Consider the following 19,667-nt stretch of genomic DNA (forward strand, 5'->3'; position numbering starts at 1 on the left):
TTTAAGTACCTGATCGTGTCTGTTGTGCAACAATGGGTTTTTTTTGCCACGATAGTGCTACAACATTGAGCAAAATTTCAAACACTCATCTCATCATCATTTTATACCATGGCCAACAGACAGGCATGTTTATTCTTGGTAAACAGTTTTTATATCATTGTCAGATTTCCTTCATCTAGATAAGAAAGGATGATGCAGGAGGAAGAGGAGGATGAAGAAGTTGGAGGTGTTTGTTGTATCTGTGGAGAAGTTACATTAGGTTGGCTGGATTTTTACATTTACTGTAAAAAAGTGTACAAGTGTAGTTTCACTGACGTCACAAAACCTTATACTTGCTCACTTCAGTTAAGCAGCAAGATTATTCAAGATTGAAGAACTTTATTGTCTACCATGAAATTGCAATTAGGTCATCCTCAAATGGTGCATTTGTATTTAAGACTTTATAGGAATAAGTAAAACAAGAATGAGATAGAAATATAAAATATAAGAGATAAATAAGCAATATAAGTACAATATATGAGCAATATAATACAGGCATTTAGAAGCAAAAATGCAACATAAGGTCCAGTGGGATCATATACTGCATCAGCTTCTATTACTCATCAAGTACAGTAATATTTACTTACCATATGCTATTCCACACTTCTCTTCCCTCTGAAAATGACTGAAGAAATTGGAGATTGGAAACCATTAATTCTAGAGATCTAAACTTCTAAATAATTAAATAAATCTACATTAAAGTTCAAAATAACAACTCACCTGTGCCAATGTTGCTGTCTGAGCAGGTCACTACAAGAGCAGAAACAACGACGATGACAAAAAAGGTAACATTTCAGTGTCAAAGTGTTGTCATACATATTCATAATGTTACAGCAGAACTATAAACTAAAGTAGCCTCAAAAGAACTGAAAAGATGTAAATATTTTTCATCACCAGACATTGTCATACCTGAGTACAGCCTCTGAGGACAAAACAGGACTTTGCTGCCCTCTGGTGAGAGTGGGGCCACCACTACATGATAGATGTCCCCACATTGGATGTTGCTCAAATCACAACTGTTCTGCCCAGGAGATGCAGTGCAGGTGTAGTTGTTGCTGCTGCCCACCATCTCTGTGATGTAGCTGTGGTTGCCACCAGCGCTGCGCCAGTGCACCCGCAGAGAGTTACCAGCCATCCTGTAGAGCCTGACGCCTGAGGGACAGCAGGCACCTACCAGTGAGACAGAGAGAGAAACAAGGATGTTGTGGCTTTGTTATCAAAGAATACATGGATGCAGGTGAATAACTGATCAATTATACTTTACTCAAAACTTACAGACACCATTCAGAGACAGAAAACTACACATTAACGTGTTTGAACTATTAATATTAACAGTATTTTGATTTAAAGTGATTCTTTTGAAGAGAGACCTTCCTCTTGCAGCGAATAAGTTGAATTCATAAGGAACAAAAGTTACTCTTGCTCAATTTACATTAAATGTACTGTTACTTTTCACTTTTGATGTGTTATACAGTTGTTTGTAGTAGTACTACACAAGTATTGTATACTGGTGTTGCATTTTTATCTATACTGTCTTTCTGCTGCTGTTAACATCCAAATTTCCTCAGCCTGGGGATCAGTAACATCTCATCTTGCTTTAATATACTCATAACACTTCCATATTGCAAGAGGATATTCAATAGCTGCATAAATAAAAGGCAGAATTTAGGCATTTAAACCCTGCACTCTCTGTCACTCACTCTCTAATTTTATTAGTACATTATGTCGTCAGCTATGGTAAAATAACTGGTATTGTTTTATTCAGTTTGGAGCTAATAATAATTAATAATGTGAAGTTAACTATGTTGATATTGTTCAATAAATGTCTTTCTTTCCCTCTCATTGGTTGAAAACAATCACTCACTGGACGAGAAGCCCTGATAGGTGCAGTCAGCCTTCCGTCCGCTGTGGCTGAATGCCTCCATGGTGACAGTGTAGCTCGTCCCACAGGTGATGCATCCCATCAGGCAGTGGGAGTCCTGGGTGTGGCAGCGAGCGTGACCACGTGGTGATGTCAGAGAAGTGATGAACGAATGCGCCCCTTTGGCATGAGACCAGGAGACGTTGGTCATCGCCTGCGTCACCTGAGCCACTGTCAGATTCAGCGGGCAGCAAGGTTCTGTAAGAAAAGATGATGTATATGGATGTTAACACAAAGCTACTGTCTGTATCTGTTAATGAGAGAAAAATGTCTTCTGCTATAAGCAGGTGGTCTAATCAGCTGTTTTCAACTGCCATTCTTCTCTTCATTCATATGTGAATGGGTTTAGTTGCCAAAAAAACATATATATGTTGTCGTAGTGGTGCACTTTAACCTGACAGAAAAACTTTTTTTTTTTAAATACACATGAATTATTCAAGCATGATTTTCATGATGCCGATGTGAGTACACCCCTAGTGGATGCATACGATCCAAAGAAAGAAAAGTAGGTTGTAACCTTTCTCTTCTATCAATACTCAGATCAAACCAGGCTGAAAATCTACAATCTATTGTTCAGTTTTAATCATCAGCACATGTTTATATCTTCTTTTAATTTGTCACCAGTGTCTTTAATCTAACAAATCTTTCCAAACCTTTAGCTTCTCACCTGTTTCCAGAGAGACAGAGTAGCTGGGTAAACTCAGGCCAGCAGCGCTGCTCGCTATGGCGGTGACTTCATAGATGGAGCCACAGGGAAGGTCAGTGATGTCGCAACTGTTTCCTGTGGTGTTGCAGGTGTAGGTGCCGTCCTCTCCCAATGCATTCACAGTGTAAGTTGCAGCCCTGTTGCTTGCTGTCCAGCTGACACTGACGCAGGAGGAGTTCTTTGGATTCAGGCTCAGACTCATTGGCATGCAGGGAGCTGATGGGGAAGAAGAAAAGGAGTATTTCAAAAAATTTTTACAGCTGTTTTTAAATCAGTTTTATGTGAAATCTAGGAAACAAAGTTGACAGATAAACAGAACATAGGTGCCAAATGTTCCCTACCAGTGTCTTTTGTGTGAGCTTTGCATGCACGGTTGCATCCGCTGATTTCATTGCAGGGCGTCACCACCACGCTGTAGGCGCTGTCACAGCTGAGGTCAGAGAGGGCGCACACTGGCGCCGTGTCGTTACACAGGATGACTTCTGAACTGTCTGCAGCCCGAGTCTCATACAGCTCGGCCCCCCTTGAAGCTGTCCACGTGATCTCTAACGTGTCAGTGCTCACGGCGGAGACGGATACACCCTCTGGACAACAGGGCACTGAAACACACGGGTGATACACACGTAAACACATGTAAATATGTAACTGTGATAATCAGGAAACATGTCCCCTCTGCTGCTACTCACAGGTGGTATAGTTGAGAGTCTTCCCCGGAGGACTGGAGCCAGCCTGGTTGAATGCGAGCACAGACATCAGGTACGTGTAGCCACACTGGCAGTGGTAGTTGCAGTTGTTGCTGGTGGTGTTACAGATCTCCTCGCCACCGTCACCTCTCTTGATGAAGGCCGTGTAGCTGTCAGCATGAAGCACCGTGTCCCAGGTCAACGTGCAGTTTCCTTCTGTCGACTCCTCAAGAGCCAAAGACTCTGGGGGGCAGGGGACTGACAGCACAGGACGGCAGAGAGTTTAGTCCCAATCACACATTGAGGTTCTTTGATAAAAACTAGCATCTATCTATTTCTACCTGCTGTCTATAATCTCCCAACCCTATTTAATCTAACTTATATTAAAGTAGAAATCAATAACAGGAGCTGCTACTCACAGGTGATGAAGACTTCGGGGCTGGACGGGTAGCTGGGACCAGCCTCGTTTGTGGCAGTGACCTGGATAACGTGCATCTCTCCACACCCCACTGGAGACAGGGTGCAGGAGCTGGATGTGGTGTTACAGGTGAGGTCCTGGTCACTCGTCACAAAATACTCTATGGACCCGTAGACCTCCGGGTCAAGTTCCCAGGACACAGAGAGTTCGGCTTCACCATTACTCCTCACCACAGATATGTTGACAGAAGATGGTGTTGGAGGTCCTGGCGAAGGATACAAATACCAGTCAAAAACATATGCAGATACAGTGTTATATACTCAATACTCCTCAAGTGTTCTATTTAAATAGCAAAATGTCTGAGCGCCTCCTCACGTGTTGTCTGGTTGACATGCAGACTGCCCTCTCCCTCTCGGCCCTCAGGGTCCCAGGCGAAACCCCTGATGATGTAGAGCGAGCCGGCGTCCAGGCCAGAGATGGTCAGATTGGTGTCGGAGGTGTTGTGCTTCATGTTGGTGTTTGAGCCAAACTTGTAAATGTCCAGGGTGTACTGGACAGCGTGAGCAATGGGGGCCCAGGATACGATGACGCTGTCGTTGCTGGGAGAGGAGGTGGAGAGCTGAGGAGGAGGCAACACTGTGGAGGAGGAGAGGAAAAGTTTGACAAGTTTTACATGCGTGGGATGTTCAGGGGGAAAAAGACGGTACTTGTCCTCTATTTACAGACCACAATTGTTCCATAAAATACAAAATTCGAACAGCTATTGCATGGTGTGTAGAGGACAAATAACTCCACTGGATCATGGTAAAAATCCCAGCAAGTTCCTTTTCAAGATTATTTGTCTGTCTGGACACTTGTCACTTTAGTGGTAGAGCATTCAGAGCTGTTTTCTGGTTTGGAGCAAGTCAAGTCTTATGTTCTTAAACACAAGTCAGGTCACGAGTCTTTGTAAGCAAAATGCAAGTTAAGCTTCAGGTCTTTCAGCTCTCTGAATTCTGATGATTAAACTGACAATATAAGTGTAATAATGTCTTTACATTACGAAGGAACAAGGTATTTCACTACATGGGCCAAATAATGAAATATTCAAGCTGTGTGATTATGCAATACTCTCTATGTTATTTATTAATTTTTCATTGTTCTAGGATTTAAGTGAGTCAAAACTAGAGACTTGAATGTCTTTGCTTTCAAGGATCAATTCAAGTCAAAGGTCCTGAAAAGTTTTTTTTAAATCAGTCCCTTACTATAATTAATGCTGTTGAGCTGTTTGGTTAAAGCTATTCAAACCACACCCACACCGTCCTGATGAAGCAGATTAGCTGAGTTTATACCCAAAGACTTTCTTATACTTTAATTGTTGGTTAGTCTCTAGAATTTCATGTTTCTGAGAAATATCTAAGATTTCAAACCAGGTTTCCAGGGGCTTTAGGTTAAGCGAGTCATGTTTCAAGGAAGCTTTTTGTGACTTAAATCTGACTCATGTCTCAGGTTTCAAGTCTATACCTCTACAAGTTCACTTATTTTTATGAGTCATAGATAATACAAGAGTACGCACAGCATTCCCTAATTGGTTTTCATGTTATTTCTGACTTTGGGTGAGTATCTTACCTTAAATCCAGTACCTTATCCATTTTCTGTGTATTTTTGTTTCCAGCATGTGACTGAGCAGTGTGCTTTTATATTTTGAATATTTAAGAATTTGAATTTGCATGACAGTATAATGTAGTAAAATTGATTCTAGGATATCAAACAGATAGAGAGAGAAAGCGCATATTAGGTGAGTCAGTACTCTGAAAAAGTTTGTTTTCAAAGAGATTTTTGTTGTTTGTTGTTTGTTGTTGACTAAGCTGAGGTATGTAGCTGAGGGACCTTACAGGAGAAGAGTTTGAATTGAGATATTAGTAGTCTTTGCTCTTGAAATAAAATGATCCAATGATCCACAATGTCCAACAGGAAACAAAAAATGGCCAAACATGTTTTGCATGCATGTTTTTTTTTTTTTTTTAGTTCTTGAGGATCAGATTTTCCCCCTAAGGTTGGAGATTAGGTGAGAGGTGACAGCTATGTACTCACGAACAGGTCAGCTCTTTGTGTTTTTGACATAGAGGGGTCAGGTATACAGGAGTGGCCCTGGGGGATGCTGATGCATTTCTTGGGTAAGACAAACACTGAAGGTGGATTTGCCTAAAGATGGTGAAACAGCGTATACACTCACTCGCAGTACTGTATACAGGGGCTCTGCTGTGGGACAATGAGTAAGATTAGGTAACTTCTGCAGGGCACAGGGAGTGATGACAAAAGGTAACTCTCAGTGCATGTATGACTCATTTCTACATATAAACCAGCCCCTTGGGTGTTATGTCTCCTGTTGAATTCACTTCTGAAGTTTTGTTTCCTCACTGTGGAAGAGGAAAAATATAAAAATCTGCACACAGATAAAGAAAATGTGAGAAACAGATGTACCTGTCTTTGCAGTCACAGGAAGAGATGGCTGGCTGCGGCCCCCGCTGTTCTCAGCCATGATGCTGAGCGTGTACTCAGTGTACGGCGTGAGGGACTGGATCTCAGCGGGGGAGGAGGACACTCTGTCTTCTCTGTAGAGGCCATTGGAGTTCTGCACGCGTACAATGTACTCAGTCGCCCCGGTCTTTGGGGTGAACTCCATCATCAAGGTTGTGCTATCCTTCACCTTCACCGTCTGGATGGGATCCATCATCTCAGGGGCTAAAATAGTCACAGTCAGTTCAGATCGGTGATGGCATCCAACAAGAGGACACATACTGTAAGATTCAGCTTCAAACAGAAACATTTTGGTAGTGGGATGTGAAAGACAGCCTCCACATTAAGCACTGGGCAACAAAATTTTATCTCTCCCTGGGTAAATCTGGGTAAACCATACACTGAATGTAACTTTAAAAAGTGTCACTTTAAGAGTTTTTTTAAAAACTTTTTAACGTTGTTAGGTTATCATTATTTTAAACTGAAAGCCAAATGTAGGTAAAACGGAGTGCCTTGTTGATGGTTGTCTGCTCAGTGTAAATTGGGAACAGATCACATCAGCCTTCAGTTTTTTAAAGTAACATATAGTGGTAAAGTGGTGTCCCTGAATTTTAAGACAAAGTCCAAACACAAAACACTACAATATATACTAATAACTAAACAGCTTGTTTAGAAATGGAAAATTACATATAAATGAAGAACTAACTAGAATACTCACCTGTTGACGACTCAACAGCTGCAGTACTCAGTGTTGCCTGGGAATCATCCAGAGCTTCAACTGTGAGGACATAATTGATGTTTGGGGACAGAGCACTGATAGAGCCCATCACTGTGTTTGGACCAAAGAGGGCAAAAGCGATGGGGTTGCTGGGTGAGCTTTTGGGGGCAACGGAGATCTTGTACGAGCTGGCTCCAGAGTACCTGGTCCACCTGAGAATCATAGTCTTGGATGTTGCTGAGAACACTGATACTTGGATAGCTGATGAGAGATGAAAGAAATACAGGTCATTTTCCACCCTTACACATGGATTCTTTTGCACATAAACATATAATAGAGCCAATGTTTTGTGCCTGTTCATTCTCATATATAACAGTGATAAAATATCTACAGAGGGATATATGTTAAAAGAGAACATACAGTACCTGAACTGGTTGCAGTCTGCAAATATATATGAGAAAATATTATTAGAAATAGTTTTATTTAAACATAAATTATAAACTCCAACTAGTTAACAACTTTGAATGTTATTTTTTACTTTGCATGCTCTTCCCTTTTCTCAACAAAGTTCTTATGACTGAATTTGAAATAAGCCATCAAAACAAATTAAATTTCATTACTATACCTGTGAGCATACGCCCAGCAAAACAAAAATCACCAGCCACTTCATATCTCCCATTCTTCACCTCTGTCTCTAGAAGCACTCCTCTCCCTGTTTGCAGCTTCTGTTAGATTTTCTTTAAAATGCTTCGCTCTTAACCGTTTTACCTTTTCTTGAACACATGTGGTGCCTGTGTTAGTTGAAATACCTGTGTCTGGCTCCTCCCACTAGGCACAAAGGTCCACTCATTGTGAAGCAGAGAGATTTAACTTGGGGCATGTGTAGGTTGAATAGCATGAGAAGGAAGCACCTTTGTAGCTACAGGCATGATATTCTATATTCGAGGAAGTAGGCAAGACACCAAAGATATGTGGCATGTACGAGGGTCTGGAAAAAGAACTGGACTTCCCCTAGCTAGAGGGGGAGACACTCTATTTCACACTGATGTAAGAAAGGTAGAAATATGGTTAGTGAATTTCAAATGAGTTTTTTTTAGTAATTGTAACATCCAAAAACCTTTCCCACATACTGCACTGATACCGGCCAGAAAATTACATTTGATCTAACATCTTCCTAATCACAAAGCAGAACAAGCAATATATAACACTCTCTGCTACTCCTGTGTAGGGGACAATGCATACCTCTATGTAAGGGGTAAGAATGGAAAAATATATAAAATGATCACAAACAAAAACATATTTCATCTAATTAAAATCAATCAAATGTAAAACATGGATCACAGGTTTACAATGTAAAAACATTAACCACAAGGTTAAGAGATGTTAAGTTAAAACCCCATAACTAACCCCATAATATATATATATATATATATATATATATATATATATATATATAAATATGGCATTAATTTTTACTTAAGTCAATTTTTTACTTTTATCTTAATCTAATGATTTTAGATAGATAGATAGAACTCACCACATTCAGCATCTGATGTTTAATGGCTAACTAGATACATGTTAAGTAGCAGACTACCATTTGGGTGGGGTAGTGGGTGGAGGTTAGCTAACGTTAGTAAGATTAGCCAGCTAATAAGGCAACTCACCTCTGAATCGCTGGGCTTTTTAAGTTTATATTTTTTTAAAAGTCCAGTTGAAAGGCCCATGATTGCCATGGATGTGAGTTAACTTCCACTGGCCAAATGAAAAAACGTAAAAATATATAATAGATGAACAATCATTGCTGTTTCTACATATTTGACTTATAGATAATGAACACATTTCACTGTCAAAACGTTGATCATGGAAACATTTATTTCAGTGAGAATTTGACATAAGCCCGTACCCAAAGTTCAGCATTTCGCCAGTTTTGGGTTGACAATAGACAACTGCAGTGTAAACAAAGCGATTGTATAACATAACTTTTGTATGCTAAGCAGGATGTGTGGTCCCCAACATATGATTGGCTCAAACTACTGGAGGCGTTACTTTGTGCACCTCGTGCCCAAATCCTGGATCCTGATTGGTGCAGCACCTGATCCGGTCCTCCAATCAAGTAGGCGCAATTAGGGACCGACATTATAAGAGCTTGGCTAGCACGTTATCCAGCCACTTCTTGTGATAAACTTACTGTTGCTATAAACCCGGTGCATTCATGCCGAGAAACTTGTGAAACTCTCTGGTTAGTGGGCCATGCATCGATTTTAAGAAAAACTAATATCCCATACACACAGGAGTCCTGTCTTTGTTTTAGGGACACTAGGGGCGTGGTGTCTTTACAGGCTTGTTTGCTGGGATATTACTTATCCTGTAAGTCCCTAAATCAAAAGAAGAAGAACTCAAAATTCCTAATGGTTATCAAACCAGTGAGTGGCTAATTGTGATCACAACATCTGCAGTTTTTGTTATGCTAATATTGAGACTGCTGATCATTTACTCAGTTTTTCTACTGTATGTAATCTGTGACTTTCAGGGAGGGTATGCAGGACTGATGCTTTGAGACTAATGAAAATAAAACATGTAAAGCCTCTCCTCAGAGCTTACTAAGAACTGAACATGTTTAATGACCTCTTCCCTCTATTTATTTATCTACTTTTCACAATTTCTTAAAAAATTCCCTTTATCTATTATAGATGCTTTATTTGTTAACAGGTGTTTAGAGGCCTTTTCTATGCCTCATTCTTAAAAAAAAAAAAAAAAAAGTTTGCAAAAAAAGTAAACAAACAACAAACCGCGCACCGTCGCACACTTGTTGACGCGGTTGACGTCAGAATACTACGACACGGGACAGGAAGAGGCGCAGAAGGAAAAAAGAATCAAGATGGCATCAGGTTCAGACCACGGGCTGAAAAGAATAGTTTGGAAAAGTAAGTTCATTGCAACGGGAGAGTGTGTATTTTACATGTGAGACAGCGTAACAATTCTTTTACACGACTTTAAGCGCTAACAAGTAACTACGAGCTGGTCTTATTAAGCGTTTCTTCCTCTGTGACTTTGCATCTCGAAATGACAGTGAACGTCAACTTTCATTCTGCAGTTGTGTTTGTTGGTTGTTTTTGGCAACGGAAGTTTGCAGATATGGACTGAAGGGAGGAATCAGTTGGGTGAAAAACGCAGAATGCGCCCGGGTTAACACTAGCTGCTGTTGTTTAACATAACTTCGCCGGTAGCTCTCTGTTTTTGGCCGGAGTAAGGTCGCTCTCTAACGCTTGGAGCCCCACCTCGGATCTGCAGACTGCCGTTGACTCACGTTAAACCGACACAAACATAACGTCAACTTGTGTTGTTAAGTTCCCTGTTTCCCGTGCGAACTGCGTTTTCTTCTTTGGCTGGTTGAAAGGCAAGGATAGATCACACAGCGGATAAGGCTTATTCCATATCATTTGGTTCTACATAATTTAACATAATTTAATCAATCGAAAATTTGTGAGAATTTTTTGCACCACTGAGGTAGAATATAAACTAACACCATGCCCTTGTTATGTGGCATGAATCTTGAGCAAGTTTTAAAATCTGATGTAGCTTGTACTGAGTTAATTTGTTGTTGACGCATGTTTTATCAAATTGCTTCTGTTTCTTCTGTGTCAAGTCGTTAACCCACAGAGACAAAGTATTATTATTCCATAATAGGACAAATGTGAGCAACCAGTCTAACACTTGTTTTCTTTAACACCTAAATGATTGTTTAGTGTATATAATAATAATGATAATAATAAAGTTTATTTATGTGGCACCTTTTAGCAATGTTAGAAAGGGCTTTACAGAGGAAACCAAAGACTAGACTAGATTAAAACAAAACCACACCACCCACAAAATTAAATGCCCTAAAATGTGAATTAAAATGAATTAGAATAACAAAATAAAACACACAGAAGAAAGCACAAACAATGACACAAAACAAACTGCAGCTGGGAAACTACAAACTATAATTAAATCTAATAAAAGGGTTTAAACAATGTCACTGATTTTGTTAGCCTTGGAACCAGCAGCAAAAACCCAGACCTTTATTATTGAGTTGGGACATAAGAACAACTACTGTGTGTCTAAGAAGTGATTTAGTAGCAGTCATGTAGTAGTGAGCAATAATGACTTGTTTTTATGGTTTTAGTCACATTGTTTTTCTTGAGTCATGTTTTGTGTCTCTTACAGGAATAAAAGACACAATTATTGCAGACTGCAGAAAATCAGAAGTATGGAAGGTAAGACAACCCTCACTGCAGAGCACCATGAGTTTAATTGCATGAATGGACAACCTCCACATGACACATCCAACTGTTTTGCTGATTACTGAGGCTCCAGCAACATGTGACAGAGTGATACAATGATTTGACTGATTTATCTTCTTCACAGATATTGATTCTGGATCCTTTCACCACCAAGCTCCTCTCATCATGCTGCAAAATGTCAGATCTGATGTCAGAGAAAATAACAAGTAGGCCATGTCTCTATAACTGATTTCTTTACATTATACTGATAATAGACTGTATGTGGATGCCTGTAGTTACTCTGTTACTCTTGTTTCAAATATCTAGTTGTGGAGGATTTGTACAAAAGCAGAGAGCCTGTTCTAGAAATGAAGGCAATCTACTTCATGTCACCAACCGCTAAGGTTTGTCATTAAAACACTGGATTCAAGTTTTCATTTCACTGAAATAACTTTTCATTCATTCCAAAGTTCTGTTCAGTTGTTCTTTCTAAAGTTACATTTCATTTCACAGTGTGTGGATGCCTTTATCGCGGACTTCAAGCCCAAACCCAAGTATAAAGCAGCATATGTTTACTTCACTGACTGTAAGTAACAAACACTTAACTACTCAAATCTACTGTTGTAGCAGAAAAATACCTTTTATCTAACATGATCAAACTGTTACTGGTGTTGTTGAACTAAAAACACTTTGGTTCTGCAGACTGTCCTGATGACCTGTTCAACAACATGAAGCTGTACTGTGCAAAGTACATACGAGTCTGTAAGGAAATCAACATGTCCTTCATGCCACAAGAGGCACAAGTGAGTGGCTGCAGCGTGTGTTCTTTTTGGGTCTTTTGTAATGTTCCATTTCCTCTTTTTATGCAAACTCAGTGGCTATTTGGTAACCCTGGCAAAATTCCCTTGTTTTAGGATGTGTTGCTGCTGGAAGGAAGGGATGTGCAGTATTTTTGCAGTAATTTGCAGATTGAATCTTTTATGGGCGTTGACTGCTTTAAGCTGTGATGTAATGGTTTCTAAAAACCATATTATCCTTGTGGATTGGGAACTGGAGCTGGTTCTTCTCTGTATTTTGAGATTTTTTAAAGTAAATTACAGTTCTTATTTATTTCTACTAATATTCAGGCCTTAAATCCTGGCGTGAGAAAATTATTTGAGAATAAAAAAGATCCACATGCTGCTTTATTATTTGATTACATGCAAAATGTTGATTTTAACAGTAGTTTTTTTTTAATACCTATGTGTTGAATGCTTTTCAGGTGTTCACATGTGATAATCCGGGGGCTTTCCGAAGCATCTATAGTCCCAAAAGTTCAGACAAACAGAAGACACTGGAGACGCTCGCAGACCAGCTCGTCACGCTCTGTGCTACGTTGGATGAGTACCCAGGAGTCAGATACAAGAAGTAAGCCAGTGAAGATTTAGTTTCTTAGCTCACAACACACCCCAGCCCCAAGCTGAGACCGTAGAATACAATGTTACCTCACTGTGGCCGGGTTTATTAGAAAAGAACTAGTTGGTACGATGTGTTGTCAGAACACATCAGAAATCAAGTGTGTTTATACCTGTTCTGCTTGGCCACACTGGAAAGCAGATTAAAAAGCCAGCCATCACAGACAGACAGGAGACATGATATTATTTAAACACGGGAATAACGACACTTGTTTTCACACATCTCTCTGGGAAAACATTCATATTGTTGCACTTGGTTGTGCACATGAAAAGTGATGGAAATTGTTGTATAGGAATGAAAAAACTGCTCACTTTGCTCTTGCCTAGGTAACAGATGAGGTTTAAATGTAAAGCCAAGCAAAAGTAGACTGTAGCTTTTATTTATTTACATAAAACATGATTTTCTGTTTATACATGTTTGTATTCATCTTTGTTTGCATTTACAGCTCAAGTGTTCCTTCATTTATTTCATTGACACAAGGAAGTTTTGTACTTTAAAATTTGTGTAAACACACCCACCAGGACATTTGTCAAAGTACTTTTATTTCAGACTGTTAAACATTATGCATTGATTTGAGTCATTTGACGCAATTATTAAAATTTTTGTCTAAGGTCAGTTTGATGCCTGTTAGAACTGCTGAATTAACTATTATTGGTATCAGTGCAACCACAATGTGTGTACCTTGATAACTCATGGAAAACATTTTATATCATTAACTAGAGAGAACAATACGGAGAATGCTAAAATCCTTGCAGAGCTGGTGGACAGCAAACTGGCCACACACTACGAACTGGATGACAGCGGCAAGAAAAAGGTGAGGCACCTGCTTAACAAAGAATGTTGACAGAATAAACAAGGTCTTAGACCAGGGGGTAAATGGAAACCAGAAAATACTGTATTATTTTCTGCTGGCAGCTTAACAGAAGTTATCACATAAAAGAAAAAATATTCCTTTCTTTGCCTTAAGCAGAGTCAAGTGTTGTTGCCCTTTATCAGAAATTTGAAAGGGAAAGCAACTAAGCGTTATCATAGACAGCGAGGAGGAAGGTCACATTTTTATGTGCATGTTTCCTCTGTTTCATCTCCAGGGAAAGACCCAGGCCCAGCTGCTGATAGTGGAAAGAGGTTTTGACCCCGTCAGCCCCATCCTACATGAGCTGACCTACCAGGCCATGGCCTATGACCTCATTGATATCCAGAACGACACCTACAAGTAACACAACCTTTTCTCATTGTATCTCTCCATAGTCACTCTCATGCATGGTATAATCATGTGGCAGACAAGCTATTTTTTTTTTTTTTAATCAGACGATACATTTCTAGTTGAAACCAATTGAACGGTTATTTTTGTGGCCAGGTACAAGTCTAAAGATGGCTCAGAGAAGCAGGCCGTGCTGAATGAGGATGACATGCTTTGGGTTAAACTGAGGCACAAGCACATCGCTGAGGTCTCAGAGTAAGTGTGAGATTTGAAGGATGGATGTGTCCTGTTCCTGTCTTCCTCACCCCAACCTTAACCCCTTTTTTTCTTACAATAGACAAATCCCCAAAATGGTAAAGGAAATATCTGCAAGCAAGAAGCAGCCAGATGGGAAGGTACAGCGCTTAGTTTTTTTATGTTGTTTTTTCTTGATCCTCTGAACTTTGTTTTTCATGTTTAAAATGAATTCCTCAAACAAAGATTTCATTTAATTTTCTTTCTAGATCACAATTAGTAACTTGGCCCAAATGATGAAGAAGATGCCTTCATTCCGTAAGCAGCTGACTGAGGTATGTACTTGAATAGAACTTGCTTTTAATGGAGTGCTGTCTATTAAGGCCTTGCAACCTTTTCCCCCCAACCTTAAAAATATCAGTCCAACTTGAATCAGCTTCCAGGGTTAAATGGGCATTTTGTAGAGGCAGCATTGCCATGCCACAGGTTTAAGGGTAAATGTAAGTTATTTGCCTCCTCCCAGTCATTGTAGAGCTAAGGTATAATTATGTTGTGGTTGGTTGTGGTGCTTCAAAAACCTATTATCATTCATGGTTGACACAAGCGTGTTTTTGTAGCAAAGCTGAATGTAAAGTCATAAGTCTTGGCTTCTATGGTTAATGTCTTCAAGGTAAATCATTTAAACTACAATCTACCGTAATAAATGCTCATTATTTTGATCATACTGTTCTTCACTGTTCTCTGTGTTTAAATTCTAGAAAACCATTCATCTGCAGCTGGCTGAAGACTGCATGCAACAATTCTCAAACAACGTGGAGAAACTCTGCAAAGCTGAACAGGTTCGTCTGTGGTCTGTCGTCTGTTTTGGTGGAACAACTGCCGGACATTTTTCACCACTCAAGTCAGTGGGTGGGCGGTTGTTTAATGAGTAGCGAGCCCCATAACTGCAAGCATCTGTCCTTATGAAGTGTTTTGGACAAGGTAGTGAGTCTGACCCCTGACCTCTGTCTAAATAGTAGAAGTATGATAGTTGTGCTGCTCAGCTGCCAGATGTCCCACATGTGCAAACATTTACACTATTCCCAGCCTAAACGAAATGTAAACCGTGGTTTGTGTCCATGCAGGACCTTGCAGTGGGGTCAGATGTGGATGGGGTGAAGGTGAAAGATCCGATGAGGACCCTGCTGCCTGTGCTGCTCCACCCGTACAGCACCCACGACAAGATCAGAGCTGTGTTGCTCTACATCTTCAGCCTCAATGGTACATCTTTTTCTGCCTTCAGCAGACTGCTTTCCTCTCACTGTGTGTGCATTAACAGTCCGTAAAGTAGTCTCTTCCTTCGTAGCCATTTATTTCTAGGGGCCACTCAGACTATCAGAGAGGCCGAGAGACACTGAAAGAACATTAAAGCAATGAGACTCAGTCAATCAGCCAGGGATATAAAGTGTAGAGCTGTCCTTTCTTAAAGACATCCTCTGGTGATGATTGTCATTTTACAGATTTTTTTCACTCTGGTTTGTTTGTTGTGTGTGAACAGGAACAACAGATGAGAACTTAAGCAAACTCATCCAATATGTAAAGATCGAGGAGGAACGAGAATTTATCCTGAACTGGAAAGAACTGGGCGTCCCTATTATCACAGCGGTACGTGGGGAAGAGGAAAAGATTGATACGATGCTTTTGATTGCAGTTGATTGCAGCCGAGTGTTATCCTGTGTGTCATCTTATTCTCACCTTGTTCATCTGTCATCTGCTTATTGTTTCTTGTGCTTTTGTTTCCAGCCTTCCAGTATCTTCTCTCGCAAACAAAGCAGACGGGATCGTTCTCAGGAGCAGACGTACAACCTCTCCAGATGGACTCCTGTCATAAAAGATGTGATGGAGGTCAGTGTTGGGACATAACCGTATTTAGTCCTTTATTTTATCCAGCTTACACACAGTTCTGTGAAAACTCTTTCCATCTGGACTTTTATTTTTTGCTCTGGTTAACAGCAAGTTTGTCTATTTAAGTGTCATAACTCCAGAGTAAGGACTGCAACTAGGAAGTAGTAATTTAAAGAGGGTCTAGATAAGATATGGGTTTGGAAGGGAAAAGAAAAGGAAGTCAGACATAATATTAAGTTATATCTTACAAACCATACATGTAGCTAGATCTAGGTCACTTTGCTACCCCTGTCCGCCCTGCTGAATGTGAATCGTGAGAAAGATTATGAAAAGAACTGTGATAGCAACACAAAAGGAGGTTATCAGATTCAGGTCATCTGATAGGCAGGGTTATATATACATAAGTATTTGTGTTGTTTTCTAAGGTTTATCCATTTGTAAAAGACAGCATCTATAAGTCTCAATAACGCAGCACTTGTGTGTTGATCCCTGGGGATCCTTCAGTTTCAGCAGCATCCCTCTGTACTGATCCTCAAATGCTTTTATTGTATGTTAAATGCGTTCTTTGCTCCTTTTAAGAGGTTGTTATAATAAGGTGGGGTTATGTCAGAGATAGGATGTCACAGTCACCTGCTGCCTTGTTTAAGTTTGCAATGTGAAAAGAGACATATTGAACACGCAGTTCCCTCCCACAGTTTTCTTGCGGCTGTTTGTTTTGAATCCGGTAAGTTACATGTCCGTCATTAAAAACTCTATTGAGTCCAGTTCTCAGAAATGGATGGGGAACTCCGGTGCTCTTTGGTCATAAAATCAGGTTATTTCTAAACTCACCAATTCACCACATCTCAGTTCTGTAATTCTACAGGACTGACAGTCTACATGTTGGTATCAAACTTTGTGGTTCACCACAAGTGGGATATATATGCACTAATTTTAATGTTAAAAAAACAGGTTGAGTTAGATTAAGAAATCATCCAAAAAGGAGGAACTCTGGTTGACGTGTAACATAATAACACAAGTTCTGTTTTGTGTCTTCTCTCCATTTTTACTTTCCTTTCCCGTTATAACCTGAAAAGCTGTTTCATAAGCATCGTCACCACCTGTGCACCTGGTTTCCTGTAAACTGTGGTGACCTGTTTCCTCTTGCAGCAGGAAACAGATTAGTTTTTGATGTGTGGGAGCATAAATTCTGGTCAAAATGAGTTGAAACCAATCTGCTCATTTAAAAAAAAAAAAAAAAAAGTGTTATTGTCAGTGAAAAGCTCTAAGTACAGAAAACGATGAGCCTTATCAGTTGAGAGCCACAACTAAGAGACTTGACAGCAGATTGTTTCTCTATTTTAAGTTGTGTCTTGACATCCCATGATGCATATTGTAGTTAGCAGCAGGAGTTGTCATGTAGTTATGTGCTTTCTCTATAGTTGAAAGATTACACCTACTTTTGGAGTTTCATGGTTACTTAACCTTGAACCTGCTGTGAGGAATGGCACCAAAATCATATTTGTTTCTCTGCTAATTAGCTCTGTTCAGTGTAAACAATATAGGTCTTCTTCTACTTGAGGTAGTATCACCGCCTGTGGGTTTTTATGTTATTAAAAATGAAAGGTCAAACTAAAAGAGAGGGTTGCACCACAGGCTAAATTGAAAACCCAGGTTTGAAATCTGCTATCAGCTGCTGGTGTGTTGGACAGAACGCACTGAACCTTGGTGCTAAATCTCTCATAAGTCAGGTGACCATTAAACTGTCAAAGTTTCACTATCACTATCAGTCTTTCATAAATACCTTAATAGTTCTAAGACATTCTAGCTTCATGTGCATACAGTATGGATCTAAGTAAAATACCTCACGAGATGTGCAATCACATTCACTGCTCAGATCTATGATATTGGTTTGCCAAAGGGATTCAGTCTTTGTGGGACTTAATTTCTACAGATGACAGATAAATTAAAGATCTGTTACTTTCAGGATGCTGTGGAGAACAAACTGGACACCAGAGAGTGGCCACACCAGTCTGAGTGTCCTGCTGCCTGGAATGGCTCCGGGGCTGTCAGGTGAGTTTTTTTTGTCAGTGATCACACTAGAACTGGGTCAGTAAGTTTCTGGAAATAATTCTGCTAGAGATGTTCTCATCAGACTTCTCTCAGGGGTGGTCCCTCCTATCAAACACTCAAGTGCCTTTGTCTTGTTTCAAAGTGTTACATTACATGATATTTTCCCAGTTAGAACACAGCTCTAAAACATCTTCATATTCTTCATATTACCAATTACTCTTCATTTTTATCCAAAGCGAATGCAGAAGAAAACAATCCTGGTTTCATGTTTTACACATTGAATGTCCCCATTTTATTTTTACAGACATGCAGACAGTAAGAGGATGATAAATTGACGCCCTCCAGTGATAATTTGTGATATTACATTCAGCTCCAGTTTTGTGATACAATGTCTTTTCTGGGATTGTTTGAAGTTTCTAGGTTTGTTTTGGGGATCTAGAGTTAGTTCTGAATATTAATGTCACCTGTTCTCTGTCTTTCTTGTAAGGATGTTGATTTTCTTCATTTTTTTTTTTTTTTTTTTTTTTTTAATTTGTCCCAGTAACTTTCTGCCCTCTGTCCTTTGCTCCACAGCGCCCGTCAGAAGCACAAAGCGAGCGCTCAGGACGAGCGCCGGACCGGCTCCCGCCTCATCATCTTCATTATAGGAGGAATCAGCTACTCAGAGATGCGCTCCGCCTACGAGGTCACCCAGGCAGTCAAATCCTGCGAGGTCATCATAGGTGAGCATACATACATCACCAACTGAATTGTACGCTGTTTTATATCCACTGCTGCAGCCAGTCAGAGCCACAGAAAGGTTTTATGCTCTAATTCTGGGACCTAATAGTTCTTTATACTTTGATTCCAGGGTCTTCCCACATTTTGACCCCCACCAGTCTCCTGGATGATATCAAGGGCCTGAGCAAAGGCCCCATGGAGCCTTTCACTTTAGAGGAAAGGAGCAACGCCTGAGAAGTCTAGGCCTCCCAACTAACAACCTACCTAAACTCCCCCACCTGTCTCCCTACTTCTCATATTACTCAGCACAGTGCACTCAACTCAACTTCCTGAATGGAAGACCGAAGGGAATTAACCTTTATACTTATCTTTATGTTTTAATACTCTTTCCAAACCCAGTGCACATTTACAGTAGGTATGAGGGCAAATTCTCTTCTAAGCAGATTTCCTTATTGAAAAGCTTTCACCGTAAGAATGTGGCCTGCTTATGGGGTTTATATATAGCTTGATTTTGACATTTGATTATATAGATCATATTAAAAGTGAATTGGCCTCATCCTGCTGAGAGCTTTTTGAGTGACAACTGTCTAACTCACCAATCCGTGTTTGCCTTCGTCCCTGAGAACAATGCTGATAATGTTACATGTTGAGCGATCTCTGAGAAACTTTCAGAGACAGAATGATTGAAGGAAAGTAGCACAAAGCTAATGTATATAATGTATGTAAGCACTGAATCCCTTCTATGCCATTTTGACTTTTTCAGTCACTGCTGTTTATAAACACTTAATGTAATTTGAAGAGTGTTTTAACATAGAGTATTTACGTTTTTCTTGTATTGAACAACTGACTAATAAATGGATGAAGTGGTTCACAAA

The 19,667-nt window shown here is 39.9% G+C and overlaps 2 protein-coding genes across 2 annotated transcripts; one reads left to right on the top strand and one right to left on the bottom strand.

Moving 5' to 3' along the window:
* Positions 1–632: 632 nt before the first annotated feature.
* On the bottom strand, positions 633–9,121 carry LOC108880105 (fibronectin type III domain-containing protein 7). Its single transcript, XM_018671531.2, has 12 exons — positions 9,031–9,121; positions 6,985–7,245; positions 6,231–6,491; positions 4,143–4,403; positions 3,769–4,032; positions 3,353–3,607; positions 3,008–3,265; positions 2,628–2,882; positions 1,904–2,158; positions 949–1,209; positions 760–789; positions 633–664 (listed from the first exon to the last, which is right to left on the bottom strand). Exons 1-12 carry the CDS (start codon positions 9,119–9,121, stop codon positions 633–635), a joined length of 2,484 nt encoding a protein of 827 aa, XP_018527047.2.
* A 666-nt stretch (positions 9,122–9,787) lies between these two features.
* On the top strand, positions 9,788–19,667 carry stxbp3 (syntaxin binding protein 3). The gene is made up of 19 exons (XM_018671556.2): positions 9,788–9,908; positions 11,191–11,240; positions 11,392–11,473; positions 11,574–11,650; positions 11,760–11,832; positions 11,949–12,049; positions 12,508–12,653; positions 13,422–13,515; positions 13,790–13,914; positions 14,059–14,157; positions 14,240–14,297; positions 14,406–14,471; positions 14,895–14,975; positions 15,261–15,396; positions 15,674–15,780; positions 15,919–16,020; positions 17,987–18,072; positions 18,646–18,794; positions 18,923–19,667. Exons 1-19 carry the CDS (start codon positions 9,863–9,865, stop codon positions 19,024–19,026), a joined length of 1,782 nt encoding a protein of 593 aa, XP_018527072.1. The 5' UTR covers positions 9,788–9,862; the 3' UTR covers positions 19,027–19,667.

The sequence above is a fragment of the Lates calcarifer genome, linkage group LG17 (assembly GCF_001640805.2).
Source record: "Lates calcarifer isolate ASB-BC8 linkage group LG17, TLL_Latcal_v3, whole genome shotgun sequence".
Classification (NCBI taxonomy): domain Eukaryota; kingdom Metazoa; phylum Chordata; class Actinopteri; family Centropomidae; genus Lates; species Lates calcarifer.